This window comes from Scophthalmus maximus, chromosome 7, assembly GCF_022379125.1.
Source record: "Scophthalmus maximus strain ysfricsl-2021 chromosome 7, ASM2237912v1, whole genome shotgun sequence".
In the NCBI taxonomy this organism is placed as follows: domain Eukaryota; kingdom Metazoa; phylum Chordata; class Actinopteri; order Pleuronectiformes; family Scophthalmidae; genus Scophthalmus; species Scophthalmus maximus.
In genome coordinates, this window is record NC_061521.1 from 4,656,996 (window position 1) to 4,676,973 (window position 19,978).

General features: G+C 40.9%; 1 protein-coding gene across 3 annotated transcripts in view; it reads left to right on the forward strand.

The window, feature by feature from the left end:
* The window catches only part of cadps2 (Ca++-dependent secretion activator 2), a 218,154-nt gene that overhangs the window by 194,372 nt on the left and 3,804 nt on the right, over positions 1 to 19,978 (forward strand). For all 3 annotated transcript variants that reach the window (XM_035642193.2, XM_035642194.2, XM_035642195.2), the window contains 2 exons: positions 8,834 to 8,941; positions 19,505 to 19,609. In XM_035642193.2, the coding sequence (XP_035498086.2) occupies positions 8,834 to 8,941; positions 19,505 to 19,609 (213 nt within the window). The remainder of the gene's footprint in view (positions 1 to 8,833; positions 8,942 to 19,504; positions 19,610 to 19,978) is intronic.

Genomic DNA, 19,978 nt, shown 5'->3' on the forward strand with positions numbered 1-19,978 from the left:
CCTTGCATAGTTGCAGGTGTAGGTAGTTGCGCAGTGGACGAGCTCTCAGTCAGACCTGCCTTCATATTTACCGGACAAGACATCAATATATATTAACACTACCTAAATGTATATATAACCTTTATTTGATCGGGTAATCTCATTTAGATTGACATCACTTTTGCAAGACAGACACAAGTGCAGCAGAGAGAAAGAAAAACAAAGCTCATAATCATACAAAGAACAAAGCCAGACTTTATGAAAAGACAATCACTGTTAAATCAGCTCCACTCAATACTTTGTCTGTGGCTGTCTTTGATACAAGGCAGGTCAAAGACCAGGGAATCACCATCCATCTGTGAGAGGGTCTCAATAAGACCTTATCACTATGCCTCACTGATTTGAAAATTGTTGGTCTTAAAATGAGGTGTGGTCAGGCACATTGTTGGTGCATTGCAATACTGAGAGAGTGGAACGAGATTAACTAACAAATTGCTGGTCTGAAGTCAGTTTTGCAGTATTTCACTGTTATTTTCAAGGTGCTCTATCATGATGATAATATGCATCATTGGTGTGTGAACAGTGAGTTAGTATACACTCTGCTTGTTACACACACAGATGATCTGCTTGTGCTCTTTTACCTCACGCATGAGCAGATCAGTTTCCTCTGCAGAGAGGGGTTGTCTCTTATTGCCTGGCCAATTAGAATAAAAATCCACCAAGGTGCATGCACACTTTTAAAGGGAATGGGAGCTGGGCTCTGTTATTGGTTTATTGCGCGATTTTCTGCCGTTAACAATGAACACAGATTTATTGCAGTTGCACCATAAGCTTGAAATGGAGCACTAAATTTTGTCCTCAATTCGTTTTTATTATGAAGCAATCCAAGCACATTTCTCTATTCAAAGAAACACATGAAATTGATATGACAGAATAATAATTAATTGCAGAAGATTGCAGTGATTCCTCATGGAATTGTCGTCCAGCACCCACTGCGCTCTGTATTTTTCTTTATTGTTTTTGTATATTGCGTTTAATAAAATATGCCTGAAACACCAGATGTGAGAACATCCTGACCAGCTGAGATAAAGAGCAGCACAACCTCCTCACTCAACCTCCCTAATCCTCTGCCCAGCCATACACACAAACTTCCTTGTCTGCCGCCTCCTCCACTGAAATTATAATGTAACCTCTACCTTGGCCTTTTGGTCTTTTGTGTGCAGGGAACCTGATGCAAGTAATCCTCTTTTCCAGGTAGCATGAAGGGGGGTGGGGGCAGAGCAGGTGAGCCTGCTTCCCGAGACAGCTCCTACTCGGAAGACGGCTCCACCTCCTGCACCTTTGTCACGAAAGAGATGACGCTTTCACTCATGAGTGTTTACATTTTCTATTTTATTAACTTCACCCTTTCAGATTCACGTTCATCTGACAATTACAGCTGGTGACTTCATATGTCTTTATTTTACATTCTACATGACATTTTGATGCCGTCAACTTTTTGGCACCGTTTGAAATGTTTCAGCATGAATTGAGTTTTTACACCTGGACAAATGTCTGTTCCACCTTTTAATGATGACAAGAGCATGATAATTCTCAAAGCTGGACATTGTTGTTTTCTATCTGACATTGAACATAATCTCAACCTCTACTCTTAAATTTGATCCAGAGAGTGTCACTGCAATAATGACAGTTAAGCACACGCATGTTTGCATCAATGATTTATTGTCATCCCGCTAACTGAGGAGCCTTCAGGGCTGAGCGGCAGCTCGTACTGTCACTCTGTAAAACTATAACATTAACTTATCTTCACTAACGAAGCAGCAGTGCAGACTGTCAACTTTATTGACAGTAGATGATATCAGTTCTCATCAGCTGTAATTGTCAGCCACATTTTTAAAATGACTACTGTTAAAAGTAATTATGAAGTAAATAAATATCCCAGTGATGTACAGTAGCTGCTACCACTATCTTCACAATGATAATACATATCAGTTAATCAATCTAGTATTCTATATAGATAATGATCAAACATGCATGTAGACACAATGGCTATTATTAAGGTCAATAAAAATTATTGAGTTTATATTCATGTATCGTCGATAATGTAATTATCGTGACAGGCCTAGTCAGTGGCACAGTTGAGCCCTGGGGTGTACTTTCTTTATCAACCTATTGTTTTTCATGAATGTTTTCATTAAGTGTATAGTTTATTGAAAACAGCTTTAGTTGTACTACATAGGTGTAGGCGTTCAGGTGTAGTTTTCACATAATTGTTCTTAGCCTCCTCAGATGGATCAATGACCCCCACCCCCAGAAGAATTCCAATGGCCCCATGTGCCCCCCTCCCAGTCCTGAACATGATATTTTACCACTTGAACTGAATCAAAACCTTCAGTGCAGGACTTGTGTGTGTGAAGTGCTTGTAGCATTACATGACTGACACTGATAAGGGGGGTGAGAGGTTCCATGTGTGTCTCACACATTGACTCACACATGTTCAGCGGCACTGACTGGTCACGCCTGTATGGCCAAGATACCAGTGACTGATGAGCCACACATGCTCATATCAAACATATGCGCACTGGCAAAGCCGGAACACAAACATTGGAAGAGTTATCACCATGGCTGGCTCTTCACCATCTTTAACACGACACAATCCCACAGGGTCACTCCCAAGCTTTCCGGGGCCCAAAGCATCACACCGTATTTAAAAACACTTAGACTGAGGCTAGATCCACACTACTATGATTTAGTTTTAAACAACATCACCTTTGCTATGTTTACAACTTCCGTCCACGCTGCTCCAGGGTTTACAAGCCCCTCAAACTGAGAAGTTTAGAAACGCTGCTGGCTCTGTTTTAGTTTAAAAACCCCAGGGCTGCATTTTAATCTGAATGGAAAGAAACTTAGACCTTTGGAATCAATGAGGCAGTGATGCACATTCTCTTTCTGATTAGTTTTTCATCACAATTAACAGCGGTGGATGCAAAGTGTTCCATAAACACGTACGGTCAGTAAGACTGCCATGACATCGTCAGTCTAAGAAAAGAAATCTTACTCTTCACCCTTGTTTTCCTTGTTTATAGTATTTTCTGCAACTAAGCAACCGACTGCAGACAATCTGTTTCCACCGGCCATGTTCATAATATCTGTATCAATATATGAGACATAAAAACAATATAAAGTTGCTATGTAGATTGTACATTCAAAATGTACCATTTGTTTACTATCATAAACATAGTTATTTGGAATTATAGAAGGACATGTTGCTTTGACGTGCAAATACAGACACAACGTGCACCTGGCAGAAATTTAAATGAATCCAGGGCAGGAAACGCCCTGGATTCATACGTAGGGCAGCTACGTACCCACAACAACAGCACGCAGCGCCAAACTTCTTCTTCTGTCATACACACACACTTCAAAACCCATAAAGCCACCTGCTTAAAGGGCCAGGCTTGGCTCGTAACACTGCGCTGAGTTTGTAAACTTTGAAAGAGTGACAAGTACAAGATATAAGGTAACGTTGACCACCGGGCTCACTGGCTACCATGCTTTCTGTTGTTTACTACAAAGTTCTTCTTTGTTTTATGGCTTGCACTGCTCTCCACCTCCATCTATGGCCGGCAACTGTCCCTACACGATCATCAGACCCTGGTCTGCTCGCAGTGGGAAAGTGGCCATTTGCAAATTAAACACGAGTCGACCCGCGTTTAAAAAATGTTGGTGTGAAAGAGGTAAACAACACTGCTTGATTTTACACTCAGTTTTTTTTTTTTTCTTTCTTTCTTTTTTGTTATCAAATAGCAACCAGGCGGCCATTATCCGGGGGGGGGGGGGATTACTGGTGTTTGGCTACAAGTGAGGAAACAGTGAAGGAGACAAAGCAGGCAGAGAGCAGAGCGTGACAAGAGCGTTGAGCTGCTTGTACGTTTATTTTTTTCGTCTGTCTCTCTATCTTTGTTACCTCTCGTGTTAAATTCTTAATCTCAGTGGCTGGAACTGTGCCGGCATCTCCGATCTGTCAGGCTGCTTTGTCACCTCGTCAGAATGAGAGAAGAGAGGTAAACGACTGAGACTAAGCCTTAAGGGGATGTAGGGGGGGAAATTGATGTCTCAAGTGACAACAGGGGCAGTGATATGTACGCACAAACACACACACAAACACATACCTGAATGTTGTAGCAAAGATTTTTCTCGCACTATGACCCTGTCCACACTTATACAGATATAGTTTTTGGAGGAGTGCACATTGGCTCCTGTGTGGTTCCCTTTTAGGTCCAAAGAGAAGTTCAAATGTACCTTTTGAAGAAGCATCATTCCAGCATTTATGTCAGAATCCCGCCTTAAGCAGGTTCTGTATGTTCCCAAATCTCTCTTTATCAATCAATCAAAATGTATTTACATAGCACCTTTGACAGATGTGTATATATATATATATATATATATATATATATATATATATATATACATATGGTGTTAAAAGTGAATTAAACATTTGTATTTAGAGACTAATGCATACCGAGACAACAACAAAAAGGGTATTTAAGATTTTAAAAAAAGTAAAAGAAAATAACATAAAAACAACAGTGAATTGGATTATGAAGTAATACACCAAATAAACCAAACTAATAAACACTTGAAATCCACCTGAGTAGGTTTTTAACTATAAGAACACGCTGACTTTTGGAATCAAACTCGTTGAAAGAAGAAGCACCCTGCTTTTGGTAGGATTTGTGGAGATAATAATCACGAGCTTCTGACTGATCTCTGGAAAATTAGAATGTTGCCTTTATGCCACTGCAGGTCAATACAGGAAATCAGTTCTGATCTGGCTTTCTTGCTCTCTCTGGAGAGTCCTGGAGAGGACACTTCTTCAGTGATGAATCTAAACTCTCACACAGGCAATTCTGCCTGTCTGATCTGCAAAGTAGTACTTGGCCTTCAAACACCATGTTTAAACCAGAAGTAGTTAATAAGTTTACATGGTAAAGGGTGAGTGACTGTGGCCATATGTCAACTGACCACCACTCTGTGATGAGTTGAATCGGGTGATTAGGAACTGTCGCAGGCTTTCACCTCTACTTCCAGAGGAAGTTTTACTGCAACGTTTGGGACATGAGGGTACTAGAGTGTGCCATTTTTAAAGCCTGTATTGTGAAGGCTTGTTTTGAGCTGTGGCCTGAAAGTAGGGCAATATCATATTTGTTGGGACAGTTACAGAGAACTTGACTGGTGGACACGAGTGGTGAAGCAGTGTTGAGGATTCAGTCCTGAATCAGCAGGCAGGTATCCTGATGACAGGACTAAAGAACTTTGGGACTCAAGGACTGCAGTCAAGGAGGGGTCAAAGAGGCTCAGCAAGATGAAACCAGTCTGTCAGATTATAACTCAATAATGAACTTGACTATGTTGAAGAGGGATCAACATTGGCCCCCAGATGTCTTTCTGGATGGAAAATATTCAGAACATAATTGAAAAGTGCTTGATGTAAACAGAAAACTTCCAACATCGGTGTGACCTGAGCGCGTCCAGTACAAAAGATCATAGATAACATGACGAGTATTGTAACACACCAGGTAATGTACTCGTGGTTTATTCTCAACAAGATTTCTGCAACTGTCATAGTTCTGTCAGACTCTTGCCTCTCCATTTACTATCCAGAATTATGGGGATTCTGACAGGCCTGTCAATCACTGGGCTTGGCCCTCCCTCTCTTTCTGGGTGAATTTTACACTCACACAACCCCTTCCTTTCCTGCACACACACACACACAAGATGCCCCTGCAGCCATCTGACCCCACTTTAACCCCTGGTATCTGCAGGTTCTCCCCGTCAGCAGTCCATCTGAATTACATCTGAGCGACTCTGACTGATCTCAGTCTGTCACTCGCTGTTAGAGGCCTGTGAAACAGCTGCTGGGACTGTTTTTATCAACACGTTTACATCTGTCAGAGAGGTTACACTGTCTTGTGTTTGACATTTCTAGGAAACGGGGGGGAAAAGCTGCAAATTTCTCACATTGGAGATTGGTTGGTGTTTTTACCTGAAGAATTACATGAACAATTATTGGTTGTCAAAACAGTTGCTAATTAATTTTCTGTCAACTGGTGAACTGATGAATCAACTTATTATTTTACCTCTGCTGTACTGAGTGTGGGGGTGTGTGTTTACATGTGGCTGTACACGCCGACTGCATGGATTCGACTGTGCAAACGTGGGCAAATGTCAAAATTTAAGTCATGCATAGTCTCATGGATCCATGAAGCCGAAGTTGGGTTTGTTTACTTGCACATATGTACCAAAGATCAGGCACTTAAGAATCTCAAACTGCTAGTGGGAGCTGCTGGTGAACTCCCTGGCTTGCCCACTTTCCCGCAGATGCCTCTTTGCTTGTCAAATCTCAAACACAACTTAAGGCACATGATGCTATTTGCGATGTGATTTGATGGGGTTTACTGCCGTGATCCACTGCTTTTTTTCCCCTCCAATTTGGCAAGGGACTGTCTGTGTTTCCTTTGTGTTGTCTTTGATAAGCAGTCGGTTACAACATCCTGCCTTTTGCCTTTAAGAGTAGCCAAAAGGTCTCTTGGTTTCTTGAGGCCCCGTATCCTTGTTTTTCAGCGGAGGATCTGATCTGGCAGGCTCAGCAGCGCTGACCCCCCCGGGCCCAACGCATGCGGGCTCAGAGGAAACGGGTGTGAAAGATGTCAAAGCAATTACATTGAGCATTACAGTTGTAATCTCCCCTGACAGCAGGGAGTGTGAATGAACAGGGCTTTACCCACTTCTCTTGCCTCTAGCCTCTCCCCACAACCTCCGCAGCAGTTAATGTTTCCTCCATTGTAAGAGCTCCTGCAGCTTGTTGTTACTCTCAGCACAGAGGCAGTAGATTATTTTCTCTTCTTTTCACCCAGGAAGCAGCTGGTGATGCTGAATGTTTGTCTCCTGTTTTGCTGGAGTGTTATCATTGTCAAAAACACAGACAGACATGCACAGAGCCTGGTAAATGTCTGTGGGGAAGTTAAAAAAAAAAAAAAAATTGTACTGTATTACTGATTCAGTACTTTTACTTTTCATTTACACCCTGTAATTTACAGACTGATCCATTGAATTGCATGTAAATTTTATGTAGTGAAACCATTGCTTAAATTTGGCTGGTCCTTTTTTTCCACACAAGCAGGTGTGACATGTACGACTGAGGTATGCTTGAAATTTCAGTAAAATCTAATTTAATGGAGCATAAGAACAAAAAATTCTTGGGTGTGAGTTGGCAAATCAAAAGTTTGTTTTGACTGTTTGTTGCACTCTATTTAAAGACATTTCCTTGGGCTAAACAATTGTGACGGGCCATTTTACAGTCTTCTTACATTTTACAGAATTATCCATTAATCAAAAATGAAAATAATTAATTGTAGTCCTATAAATAGATTTGTGAATACTTGAAAACACAACATTGTGCTGCTACAACCTAAAACTTTATTGAATATAAATGGTCTATAATCAGAGTGTGGAGCTGGCCTAAGTGAAGGTTGCAGTGCAACTCATCTGAAGAAATAAATTTAGGAATTTAAGAGATGAATTGTGAATTCAAGGCAACAATTTAAGTAAATTGTGGGAACAGAATTAAAATAGGCTACATACAAATTCAAATGATTGCAGGTCAGTAGAGCCACAGTCAGGCCCTGAAGTCATGTTTTGCCTTCTTTAGAATTTGATCAATACTGTGTGCAAAACTCAATTAACTACATGTACAGACTTCACAAACATTATACTCAGCATTTGTTCGATTGACCTTGAAATATTTTTGACAGTTCAAGTAAAAGTAAAACTTCAGCAGAAGCTAAATTAAGTGGATATTTCCGGGGGTCGTGTCCCAGACTGGCAAATGTTTTGACTGAAGGTTTTCTTTTCATGAGGGATCTGTTAAACAGTCTGTTGGTCTTTTGTGTGATCGGATACATCACTATCCTATTTCCCAACATTCCTCCAGATCAGCTGTAGTCATCAAGAGACAAAAATGTTGCAAGTGCATTGCAACTCGGGACACCTATTCATGGAAAGAGAATGTGTGACTGCCTTCAGATTTATTGTTAGCCTACCTTTGTTCATTCTCAATACTTGTTATTATTGATCACTGTATCTAAAGGAAATGTGGATTAAAAGTCAGGAAATTGTCAATTCAAATCAGAAACGACAAATCAGAGATTGTCAAGCTCCTCTGAACTCTTGGTTAATCCACAGTGACTCGTACTTCTGCAGCAGGAGGGCAAAGGTCTTCAAAAAATCCTGTCTGAATTAGATCAACAATCCAGATTCAGTTCTAAGCACAACTAAGCAATTCCCATCCTTCCACTAAGTTTTTTCATTTTTTTCTCTCCATTTTTTCATCCTGCTGACTAATAGACCAACCAACAAACAAACAAAATGACAGGGGTGAAAACATACAACATAAAGACAGTTGGAGATTTGTACAGTTTAACATGGTGGGTCAGGGTTAGGGACAACATGTCTCACCTCCAGAAGACTGAATGACGACACCCTCAGTGAGACTGAATTGAGTTATAAGAGATTTTTAAAGTAATGCTAGGACTTGTCATTTGGCTGTTCCATCTCATTATAATGACACTGTTGCTACATTTAAGGCTTCATTGTTGATCTGCATGTGTGCAGAGTGCAGAATGTACAGCCAACAAGGCTATCTACTCTTGTGTGGTTCAAGCATGGCTGAATGTGCATGATGAATGCCATCCATGTTCACATTTTCAACATCAGACTCAACAAATGTCTTCAACAGTTCTCTGTATTCAGCCTCCACCTCTCATCAGACCTGTCTCCGTCCTCTCCCCTGCAGAAACAAGGGATGGATCTGGCTGACACCTACATCACCTTTGTGAGGCAGAACCAGGATGTCCTCCGAGATCGCGTCAATGACGAGCTCTACATCGAGGAGGTGTTCATTGTGAGTGCTCTTTCCTTTTTCATAATCTAATTTCCGTTCAGTGCAGCTTGGGTCTTTGGTAAAAAGCTGGCAATGAGTTTGTCTTAGGTTGATCAGAGCTTGATGACATAAAGACATAATAACAGTTGACAATCGATTTTCTGAATGATGCGCATTCATCAGTGACCTTGGCCTCATCAGACAAATGTACAGAAGGAACATTTCTTTTTCCTTGGATAAACAGTTTGTTTTTCTTAAGATGCCTCAGCAGTGATCTGATGTGCTGTTATATGCTACAAAAACACATTATCGCACCCGGTGGAGCACAATTTTAGACACTTTTTAATTTCTAAACAATCTAAACACATCTTTTCTCATTCAAAATGGACAAGTACCTCTCCTTTATTTCTGCTTTGTGTTCGCAAATTATATGTTTCAAGATTATTTTAGGATTTGCAGTTTTCTGCACACAGCTCTCAGCTGTTTTGGCTGCTAATCAACTTTTCACCTGCATCCGTTTGATTTTGTTCCGTAAACACATCCTCACATCAGTTATTTCCTACTATCACTGTGGCTCCCAGCAGTTGTTGTTTTCGTCCTCTATTTGATCTCGACTTCCTGCTCATCAAAAGTTTTTCTGCCCAGTAGATCCATAAAGAGAAACAGTGTGAATCTGTGATGAAGTCTATATAACAACAACTCGGAGATAAAAATGTCTCCGCAGGAAATGTGTTTATCCTGCGTTTACTGATTCTCTCCAAACCACTGATATAAGTCTGCTCTCTGTCATTACCTGTTTATTTCAACCTAGACAGACAGTATATTTATTTGGATGTCAACAGGTAAAGTGTATGATGAGGCAGGCTTTAGGATAATATCATTCCCTTTATTTTGATGGGCTCTGTGATACTCTATGCAGTGTGATCCCATATTCATAGTTACCTCCATTCTGCTGTTTCCAATTAGTACAACTGGACATGTTCACAGGTAGGAAGCTAATTAGGATCACCTGAACACCTGCTTATTCATACAATTATACAGTCATCGAATCATGTGGCAGCAGTGCAGTAGATAAGATCCTATAGATACGGGTCAGAACCTTCAATTTGTATTCACACAGAAACAATTTCCCGGGTGGTGCTTTTCAGAGAAAATTTACAGCACATCTGCTAAGTAAACTGTACATCACATTCATTTAGCTGACGCTTTTGTCCATAGCGACTTGCAATAAGTAAAACCAATAAGTATGTAAAAACCACATTGTATTTTATTTTGTGGGAGTTTTAATAGCAGAATGGAGAGAAAAATGTGATCTCAGTCACTGTGAAGATTGTTGGTACCAGACAGGTTTGAGTCTTGTGAAACTGCAGATCTCTTTTCACACAAACAACAGTTGTCTCTTGTTTAAACAAAAACCATCCAATGAGCGGCAGCTCTGTGGAGAGAAGTGTACAGAGGAGAATGGTCAGACTGGTCTGAGCTGACATAAAGGCTACGGTGACCTCGTCAGATGCCCACTCTTTACAACGGTGGTGAGCAGAGAAGTAACTCAGAATGAACAACATGTTGAACCTTTAGTTGGATGAGCTACATCAGCAGAGACGATGTCAGGTTCCACTCCTTTCAGACAAGAAGGGAAATCTGAGGCTCCCCAACACTGGATAGTTGAAGACTAAAAAAATCTAGCCTGGTCTGATTAATCTGGATTTCTGCTGAGGCTGCAGATGCTCTTCTCTGTCTTGTGTCAACAGTCCAGTCTGCTGCTGGTGGGGTGATGGTGTGAGGAAGGTTATTTTGAGACACATTGGGATCTTAAAGGGCCCATATTTTACACCTTTCTGGTGTTTTATTTGAAGTTTTGATATCCTAAGATATATACATTTTTTTAGTACCAAAAAACATTGGTTTTTTGCTAGCAAGTTAGCTTCTGCCCTGGAGACCTTGCTCCCCGACTATGCAAAATGCATCGGTAACTGGTGTCGACGATGGCTCGCGAGGCGGAAGACGCCAGAGCAATCTGCTGAGGGACTGGAACCTGGACAAAGCTGATGTGATATGGCGATGTTGCTGGAGCAGAGACGTCAGCTGTTCTGGGTGGTGGGCGGCGTGTCTCCCTCACTGTCCAGAACAGCCGGCGTCTCTGCCCTAGCAACAACTCCACGTCGCGGGTCACAGCCGACACCGGTTACCAATTAATTTTGTATTACAGTTTTTCTTGATTGCTTACACATTATTCCAAGACCTATTAACTAAACATCCCAACCTTAACACCATCTCCAAAAAGACAGACACATTTCCCAGAACTCTAATTCCTTCATTTATCATTGCACCATGTGCTCATTCAGAAATAACTGCATCCAATATAATTAACTCAAGTCATCACAACTTGAACATATGCACACAATTTCTCAGGTGGAAACACTGGAGTCAAAATTGTTCACACACCAATCGGAGACTCAGGAAAGATAGATAAAAGGGCCATTGGGCAATTTTACTAGTTTTGGAACAATGGATCCACAAAGGAAGCGGAGGAGGAGGCGGAGGAGGAGACAAATTGTTTCAGATGAAATTCATGCAATTCTTGTTCATGTCCTTGTCAATGGGATGTGGATGGGGGTGGCTGGTTAAAGAGTGCAGCCAAATCTTAGCAGCTTTACTGCAATACGAACCTTCAGAGAGAATAAGAGCTAAGTAACTTACATACTGCTCTCTACTGTAACTTTGGAGTCCTGTACTGGTAAGGGTTAGGGTGGTGCGCTGTTACAGCACATACATGTACTGTAGCTGTTTTGCTGTATGCTGTCTGAAATGGATTGAATTACTGTACCATTTCATATACAGGTACAGTCATTTGTAGTTACTGTAAGTTCCCTCGTTTGTTAATTGGATGGTTTCCCATCAGTACTAGTTCTATTTATGAAGAACTGAGAGACGACCACCTGATGGAGGCAGGAGGTGTTAATTGTGAATATGATCATAGCCAACAACATAATTTGCTTACAGAGGAGACAGACTAAATTTTCCCTTTTATGTACAAACTGTTATTTTCCCTATGAGTGTTCATGACACTATTAGGTTATTTTTTGTTGTTGGCCAGAAAATGATTATACTGTATTCTACAGTACAATAGTGTAAGGAATAAAAAACTTCAAAATCTATAAATAAGTTGTCTTTATATTGTTTTCATCATTTAGAGTACAGAGTTGTTGTTCACGGCTAAAACTATAGACGTCATTCATTGCAGTAACAGGTTTTTATGGAAGTGTTTTGAATTGATCTCACCAGTGTTTAGTGGCAGTTTGTAGTTTGTGTGAATTTGATGCTTTTGTGTGATGTCTGAAGGCAAAGTTTGGTTTTGATGTAAGAGTACATGGTTTTGAGTGGAGAGTTTGGAAGTTGAACGTTTTTGAAAATGAGTGTGCAGTGTGCAAACTGTAATAGAAGCCTGTGCAATTATGTAGCTTCCTGACATCCAACGACTGAACAGTGTTTCCTCGCCATTTTCTGGTGTTGTCGATAGCTCCACAGCAGATTGACGGGTGAGCACGGGGCGCAAGTCTGAAGGCAGTGTATACGTAGCTGTGACATCACATTTATACGGAAGTCCTTGCGCCTTGTAAAAAAAAGCAGCTGCTGAATGCAGGCTGTGTGTATTTGTCAGTGGATTGACTGTTTTGACACTTTCATGGTACTTACAGAGCCCCTAGACTTTATTTATTATGAAAAAAGCCAAGAAATCTACATTTTTTGAATATTGGACCTTTAATACCAATTAATCCTGGTTTGAATCTCAGAATGGTTTTGACCATTCATCCCTTTATGACCTCAGTTTACCTTCTTCTAATGGCTATTTTCAGCATGATAATGCTACATGTTACAAAGTCCAGTAGAATCTTCAGAATGTGGTAGAACAGGAGATTGGTAGCATGAATGTGTAGCTGACACATTTGCAGTAATGATGTGATGCAGTCCACTCATCTCCTGTCTAGTCTATGTATAGTGTATGCATCTCTGTTAGCTAAATGGGAAAAGGGTGCAGTAAGATGACGTGATTAAAAGAGCACCAGTCAAACGACATAAAACCATGTCGAAAGCATGATGGAAATATAACATGAATGTTTGACTGGATTTCAGTAAGATTACAGTCCGGGTCAACACTGTTTTCATCTCCTGTAATATTTAATTTCTTCTGTGAAAGCTTGAATCATCTGCTTTATGGGCATTAAGAATTTGTCTGTTTCTACTGACCTATGTCACATTTCAACTTCAACTTTTACACCTCAGCCAAGTGTAAAAAATGTTTGGGGCTATTTCAACTTTTTGTGGCATTACGCAAATTGCAAATGTGTGTAACGAACGGTTAAAAGAAACAGGTTTAATATGTCAAACTGGAAATTGTGGTTTTAAGGTTTTAGTGTATCTCATATTTTCATTAGATAGTGAATCCTTGATTGACATTACACTCAACCAATTAAAATCTTTACAAATTGAGCTCACTGTCAGGTGTTTATGCTATTGGTGTGAAGTTCGATTCTCCAGTTTCAGAGCAGCAGCAGCAGGTCGCTTTGAAGTTGAAAACACCGACTGCCTCTGTTGACCTGTTTATCACTTAGAAAACACCGAGAGCTGTGGGCTCGCTCTGCGGGAGCTGAAAACACACCTTTGCGTCCATCTATTCATCCTACGCTGTCCGCTTTCTTCTCCGACCAGCCCCCCCTCCAGGATTCAAATTTAAAAGAATATGTTACTGCCAAGTTGTCATACACGCCTCAGCTCACTGGCGCGAGACAATGCAGCGCACATGGCAGCTCAGACCTTCGTACACATTAGCGGCATGAAGCACAGCGATAGATTTCTGCCACCTGTCGCCTCCTCTGAGGGTTTGGGGTCTGAGACTGGAGCTGTGCCACGCTGATTTATGTGTGTGTGTCTGAAGAGGGGGGTTTGAGGAGAATGAATCTAATGGAGCTCAGTAGCGCCCAGTCATGCGCCGGGGGGGCGGTGGAGCTTTGAAGTGTCTCCGCTCAACCCCTTGTGAATCACACACGCACCTGGACGCACACAGACATACAGTTTGTGTGTAACAACAAAAAAGTAAATCCTGTGTTCGTGCAGAAGCATCAGGCCTCCTGCCAACAGCATTATGGGCATGCAATTGTCTTGTTTCCATGTGTCTGTGCAAGTCAAATTCATTTACGGCGCCTTTTCTTTACTGACGGTTATGAAGAGGAAGAGGCTGTTATGGCGAGTGATACGACGAGGAACAGGACGAAGATGTCAACTTGCAGCTGTGAACATGTTCAACATGTTTTCTCTCTCTGTGGGTGCTTGCTCACATGCGCCTTTCTGTCTATTTGTGTACAAGTGCTCCCTGGGGTACACACTTGTGTGTCTCTGTGGATGAGAAGTATCATACATGCACTCACTCACTCACACACACACACACACACACGCTAGGGCATTAGGGGCCAAATCGTGTTGATGAATCAGATGAACCCTTCTCAAATGAAGAAAAAATCATGGATCTCTTAACAAGTAATTTGATCTCAAATTCAATTTGTTTTAAGTCATGATGAAATGTTGGAGACAAGAATAAAGCAGATTGCTGCACTATAATCAAAACAATGATAAGAAAAAAAAACATGCAAATAATATCATCCTTCTCGTTTTCCTTTGTTCGATGTTTGGAGCTCAAAGACCAACCTCAGGAGTCGCTAAGATTTAAGATGTAAGTACACCGTTTTTTGCAGCTGCAGTTATGTTTACATTCAGGAAGTGAAAGCAGATTCCTGCACTAAAATTAAAAAAAGTAACATCATCAAAATGCAATTGAAATTATCTTGTCTCACTGGCAATTGTAAAGAGCTAAGATTTCAGGACTCTTGACTCTTAAAATAACACAGTTGTAGTGATTTTTCAATTTAAAGAAATTAGTATTTTTTGAGCAACAACCAGAATATTTCTTAAATGTGTAAATGACATCATTACTGTGACACCGTCCAGGAACCACCCCCGTTCATAATGCACACCACCCTCCTTCCCCGACATATTCCTTCCATCTGTTTTCACTCTTGTCCCCTAATCAGCTCTATTAAGGAATGCCTTTGTACTCAATTTCCACAACATTTAACGGAGCTCGCGAGGTAGCCGTCAGGCAGCTGATTACTCGCTTTGAGGAGGCTAGCCTCCCAGAGACCCAAATAAGTGTTTCACTGGGGAGGACGATCAGAAAGAAGGAAATCAGTATAAATCATCACAGAAGCAGCGAATATCACCCATTAATTTCCAGCAACTGCCCAGAACGTGAGGCGATTGTTAGGCAAGCTAATTAGCACACTGCTCAAATCCCAGCATATAAATATTTCATTTGGAGAATGAGAAGAGGGAAAACGATGAAGGGAGGAGGAAGTGTGAGAGAACAACATGAATGGCTAAAACTGCCCTCCAGAGTTTTCCACACACACAGGCGGACTTCACCTTTCTAAAATGATGTAAAATTAAACCAAATAATAATAATGTATTTTCATCATCTTTAATTTCAGTGACCCTTTCTCTTAGAAGTTCCAGTCATCTTTGCTGGGTGGATTATGTTCAGATTAAACTTTTCCCCAAATGAATGACGCACTAAATTTATTAACAGCATTAGAGTCAGGCGGTGGGTGAGGTAAATGGTTGAGGACAAGGCACACAACTGTCACACCAGACATCAGAATTTGAATCCTGTTCCCTGTTGTTCAGGCAACAAAAGCCGTGTTTAAGATTTGGCAAAGATGGTGGTTTAGGTTAAATGTAAATAAACAGGTTGTGTCTGAAATAAGTCTTAACAGTTTGACAATGTTGGAGTCTCTACAGGTGAATATTGTGCTGCAAGATCATATATTTTCGTGGAAAAGAAATGCATATAGCGTCAGTATCAATGTATTTTTCAAATACATAATTCTAATTTCCTCCAGAACGTGTTAGTTAATTAATAGAGTGGAGACAGGGTTGATATTAGTTGTGTACACACAGAGATTTTCCAGGAGTTGCAATTATTGTTAAAATCAAGGTAAAGACACATGTAGGTATGAATAGACAAGTTTGCTCTGAGTGGCTCAAACCGAATTGAAAATTTATTTGCACAAATGGAAAATGCTTTAAATTAAAATTTAGCACTCATCTCAAGATTCATGTTTCCACGTTATTAATGTACAGAGACAAGAAGGAAAAGGAGAGATCTGTCAGTCTAAGCTAAACACGAACACACGCATACTGCGGTTGCTGCATATGTTGCTATCTAGCATTAGCTGCAGGGGATGAATCAATATGGACTCCAAAAATAGTAAGGAATAGTCAATAGTAAACGTGTTTCAATATGCATGAATAATGTTCAAGCGGTTCAGTCAGCGGCGACACACACCTTAAGCATCTTGGCATGCATTAATAAATGGATAAACAAGACAAGAAAGTCTTGTGAAGAGTAGACAGATAAGAAAAAAATGTGTAGGAAAGCTGATAAGGAGGAAAGGAAAGGACTTGAGGTATTACGGGCAAGATTTAGACTTATAGAAAAAAATAACAAGCAAGGACCTGCTTTAACAGGGACCCATACAAAATAATCAAAAACCTCTTTGACTAGGAGAAGAGTGGGATCCAGGTCAGTCTTCTGAAGGTGGAGGGAAATGTTTTTTTGGTGCTGTGGCCCAAAAAATCTCAGCATTCTTACAGAGCAATGACCTCATCAACACAACAGTGCAGAAAGCAGGGCTTCTCAGGATGTCTGGAACAGACAAACGTCCTCTGGCACCAGATCCAGACTGCTAAGAAGGAAAAACCTCCACATGGTATTCCTGGACCTTGCAAATGCCTTTGGGTCAGTGCCTCATGAGATCCTGTGGGCAGCTTTCAACTTATTTCAAGTCCCAGAGAGCATTACAAGCCTGGTCAATTCACAGTCACTTTCAAGACCTCCAGTTCTTCTTGAAAAGACAAAAGCGGGCTGTACCATCTCACCCCTGGCCGGCACTACGGCAATGGTGCTAATCATCCGAGCATCAAGGTGGGTGATCGAAGGGAACTTTTGAACAGCGGGCTGCTGCTTCCTGTAATTAGAGCATATAGGGATGACATGACTACATTAACAATAACAAAATAATGCACCAAACATCTACTAGACAACTACACGGAAACATCACTTTGGCTCAAATGGGAATCAAACCCAGAAGGTCCCGCACCATCTCCGTTGTGAAAGGCCAGTTCACTGATGAAAAGTTTTACAATGGCGAGGCTATACCAACTGTCTGGAAGCAGCCCATCAAAAGCCTCAGACGATTGTATAGCATGGAGTTCAAAGACACCCAGGAAGTCGAGCAGCTCAGATAAGATTCAATCAGTGGCCTCAAGCGGATCAACAACACTGCTCTTTCAGGCAAGCTGAAGCTCCGGTGCCACCAGTGTGGCTGGATGCCCCAACTCATGTGGCCAATTTCTAGGTCAGCCTGTCTCAGGCCAAACGTCTAGAGAGGTTGGTAAACACCCAGGTGAGGAAATGGATTACCGCCATGCCTCAGCAGCATAGGGCTCTTCAGGAACAGAGCCCTGTCACTGTCTATCTCAAGTCTGGTGGAGGAATGTAAATATCACGGGACCCAGTTGTAAGAGGCATTGCTCCAACCCTGGCCACAGTATTGGACGCAAAATCTGCAAAGTCAATGCAAAGAGTGAATTTCACGGCAATGACTTGGGCAACACGAATGGTGCGATAGGCGCGATGCGAATCAGGCAAAAATTACTGTGCATCCATCGCTCGAGTTGGAATATTTGAACTCGTGCGACATATTCGCGAAGCGATAGCCAATGGGCGTTGAGATCCTCCCTCCGTCACCTGTCATCAGACGTCCTGTCATTGTATCAGGAATGGAGAATCACTACTGTCGCTGTGTGTGCGCAGCCGGACTGGGTTGATATTTGTATCGTGATCAGGTGCGGCAGAAACTGATTGAGGAAGTCGGACACCAACTTTATCCCCAGTTAGCACAACCACAATGTGTAGCTTCCCCAGTGGCACTCCCGTCTGCCTTTTTTCCTTCAACAGTTCATGTTTACGTGTGTGTGCGCGCGTGTGGCTTTCCCATTCAATACGTTCTGCGTTTTTTCCTTTAACAGTTTATGTTTACCTGCGTGTGTGTCTTTGTCTGCGTCCGGAACACACTTCCTCAGACAACAAATATCCGTGTTTATTCACTTTGGGCAGCACAGAAATCGGTGCTTCATCACTCTGATGGAGACAGTAGAAGGAAGGTCAGAGATCTTTCTCACAATAGATGGAATCAAATATTTGTGACCCCTGAATGATCACATACGTGTTTTGGCTTTTGTCAAGTGCATGAAATAACATTTTGGACTCTTTTTCTCTATTAAATTGAAAGGTAATTACATTCCTTGTCAGAGTAATATTAAGTCTACCAGCAGCTCCTAAAGCTGATCTGAATATTACAGGTCATTACTGTGCCAGAGCAATGTCCCCAAGCATTTTTGTTTGACTGGAAGAAAGCAAGTCGCTGTGTGCATTTTACCAGCAGCATGTTGAATGCTGCTGTGAGTGAGGATCATGCTTCAGGTGAGAAAAGGTGCAATTGATTTTGCTACAGCTGTGGCCTGCTGGATCAGTGTGTAAAGGAAGAGTGTTTAATGAAAATTACATTGATGAAACCTGATTTTTTTTTTTCTCCTTTTGAAGTTCAAAGTAGAGCTGTGGACTCTTCCCCTGTTTTGCAGCATTGAGATGTTTTCCAGTAAATTGGTGCCTTTGAATAAGTAAAATATGTATCCTATTTGAGTTTTGCCATCTTGATGGCATACTTCCTTTGACGTTGTGTTGTAGTGTTGTCAACATGACTGAAGTGAGGCATTTCAGAAGCAAACGACAGCGAATCAACTAAAATCCTCTGAAGGCGAACACACAGGAATGATGGCCAGAGAGCATCTGTCCACTGAAGTGTTTTATTGTTCTTTTTAAAATATTGTTAAAAGAACAACACAACGCAACAAAGAGCACTTGGTATGAAACATTTTATCCTTTCTTAAGGCTTCACAGATTCCCACATTTTTGGAAGATTCGGCTTAAGGCTTCACAGATTCCCAAATTTTTGGAAGATTCTGGTTTAATTTGTTCCTTTTGGGAACCTCAAACAAACATGATTGTTGTAAATTATGACGAATGCTATACAAATAAAGGTAATTATTACTATTAATATTATGTGTGTATGTATATTAATTCCAATCAGAATTCAGGTTAGGCTGCAGTTCCTCTAATGTCGACAATAGACAAACCTAAGTAAACTGACTGTATTGAAGTGAATAGGAAAATTGAGCCATTTGTTCTATTGTTTATTATTGTACTCACCAAACAAATAGCATTAATAATTAATAGCATAACATAAAGAGACTTCGACCATAAATGCTGTAATAAAGCAGGAAGTAGGTCAATATACTGTGATGGATTTTTACAACTGCAATAATTTTAATATTTACTTTTGTTGTTCCTTCCAAATAAGTTTGTCTTATATCTGCTTTGTTTTTTTTATCTGTTTGTGCTTCTTACAGCAATGGTATACTGGTTCCATGAAGGCGGTGTGTGTTTGGTTGACTGACAGACTGGACCTGCAGCTCCACATGTACCAGCTGAAAACACTCATCAAGATTGTGAAGGTAAAGAAACACAAAACAAAAAAGGACTATGCATTCAGAATGATGGGTTCCTTTTTAACTACCAGATACAAAGTTCCCTCTGCTGTTTGAAAAGCGTGTTAGGGAACGATTCTGAGACTGGCTATACTGATTTGTAGAAACATATTAAGTTGTGGCTTATACATGTAAAAACAACCTGAACTGATATCGACGGAAAAGAAGAAAAAATGAAGACAAATAAAACCACACTGTAGTGTCCTTGAAAGCAATACCAGCAATGTTAAGAGGCTGAAGACACACAACTGCTCAAATTGTGCGCTGCTATTGCTTTTGTCTTTTCATAGTTTGCTAATGTACAGAGACGTGTGAGTATGACGTGAAAGCAACATG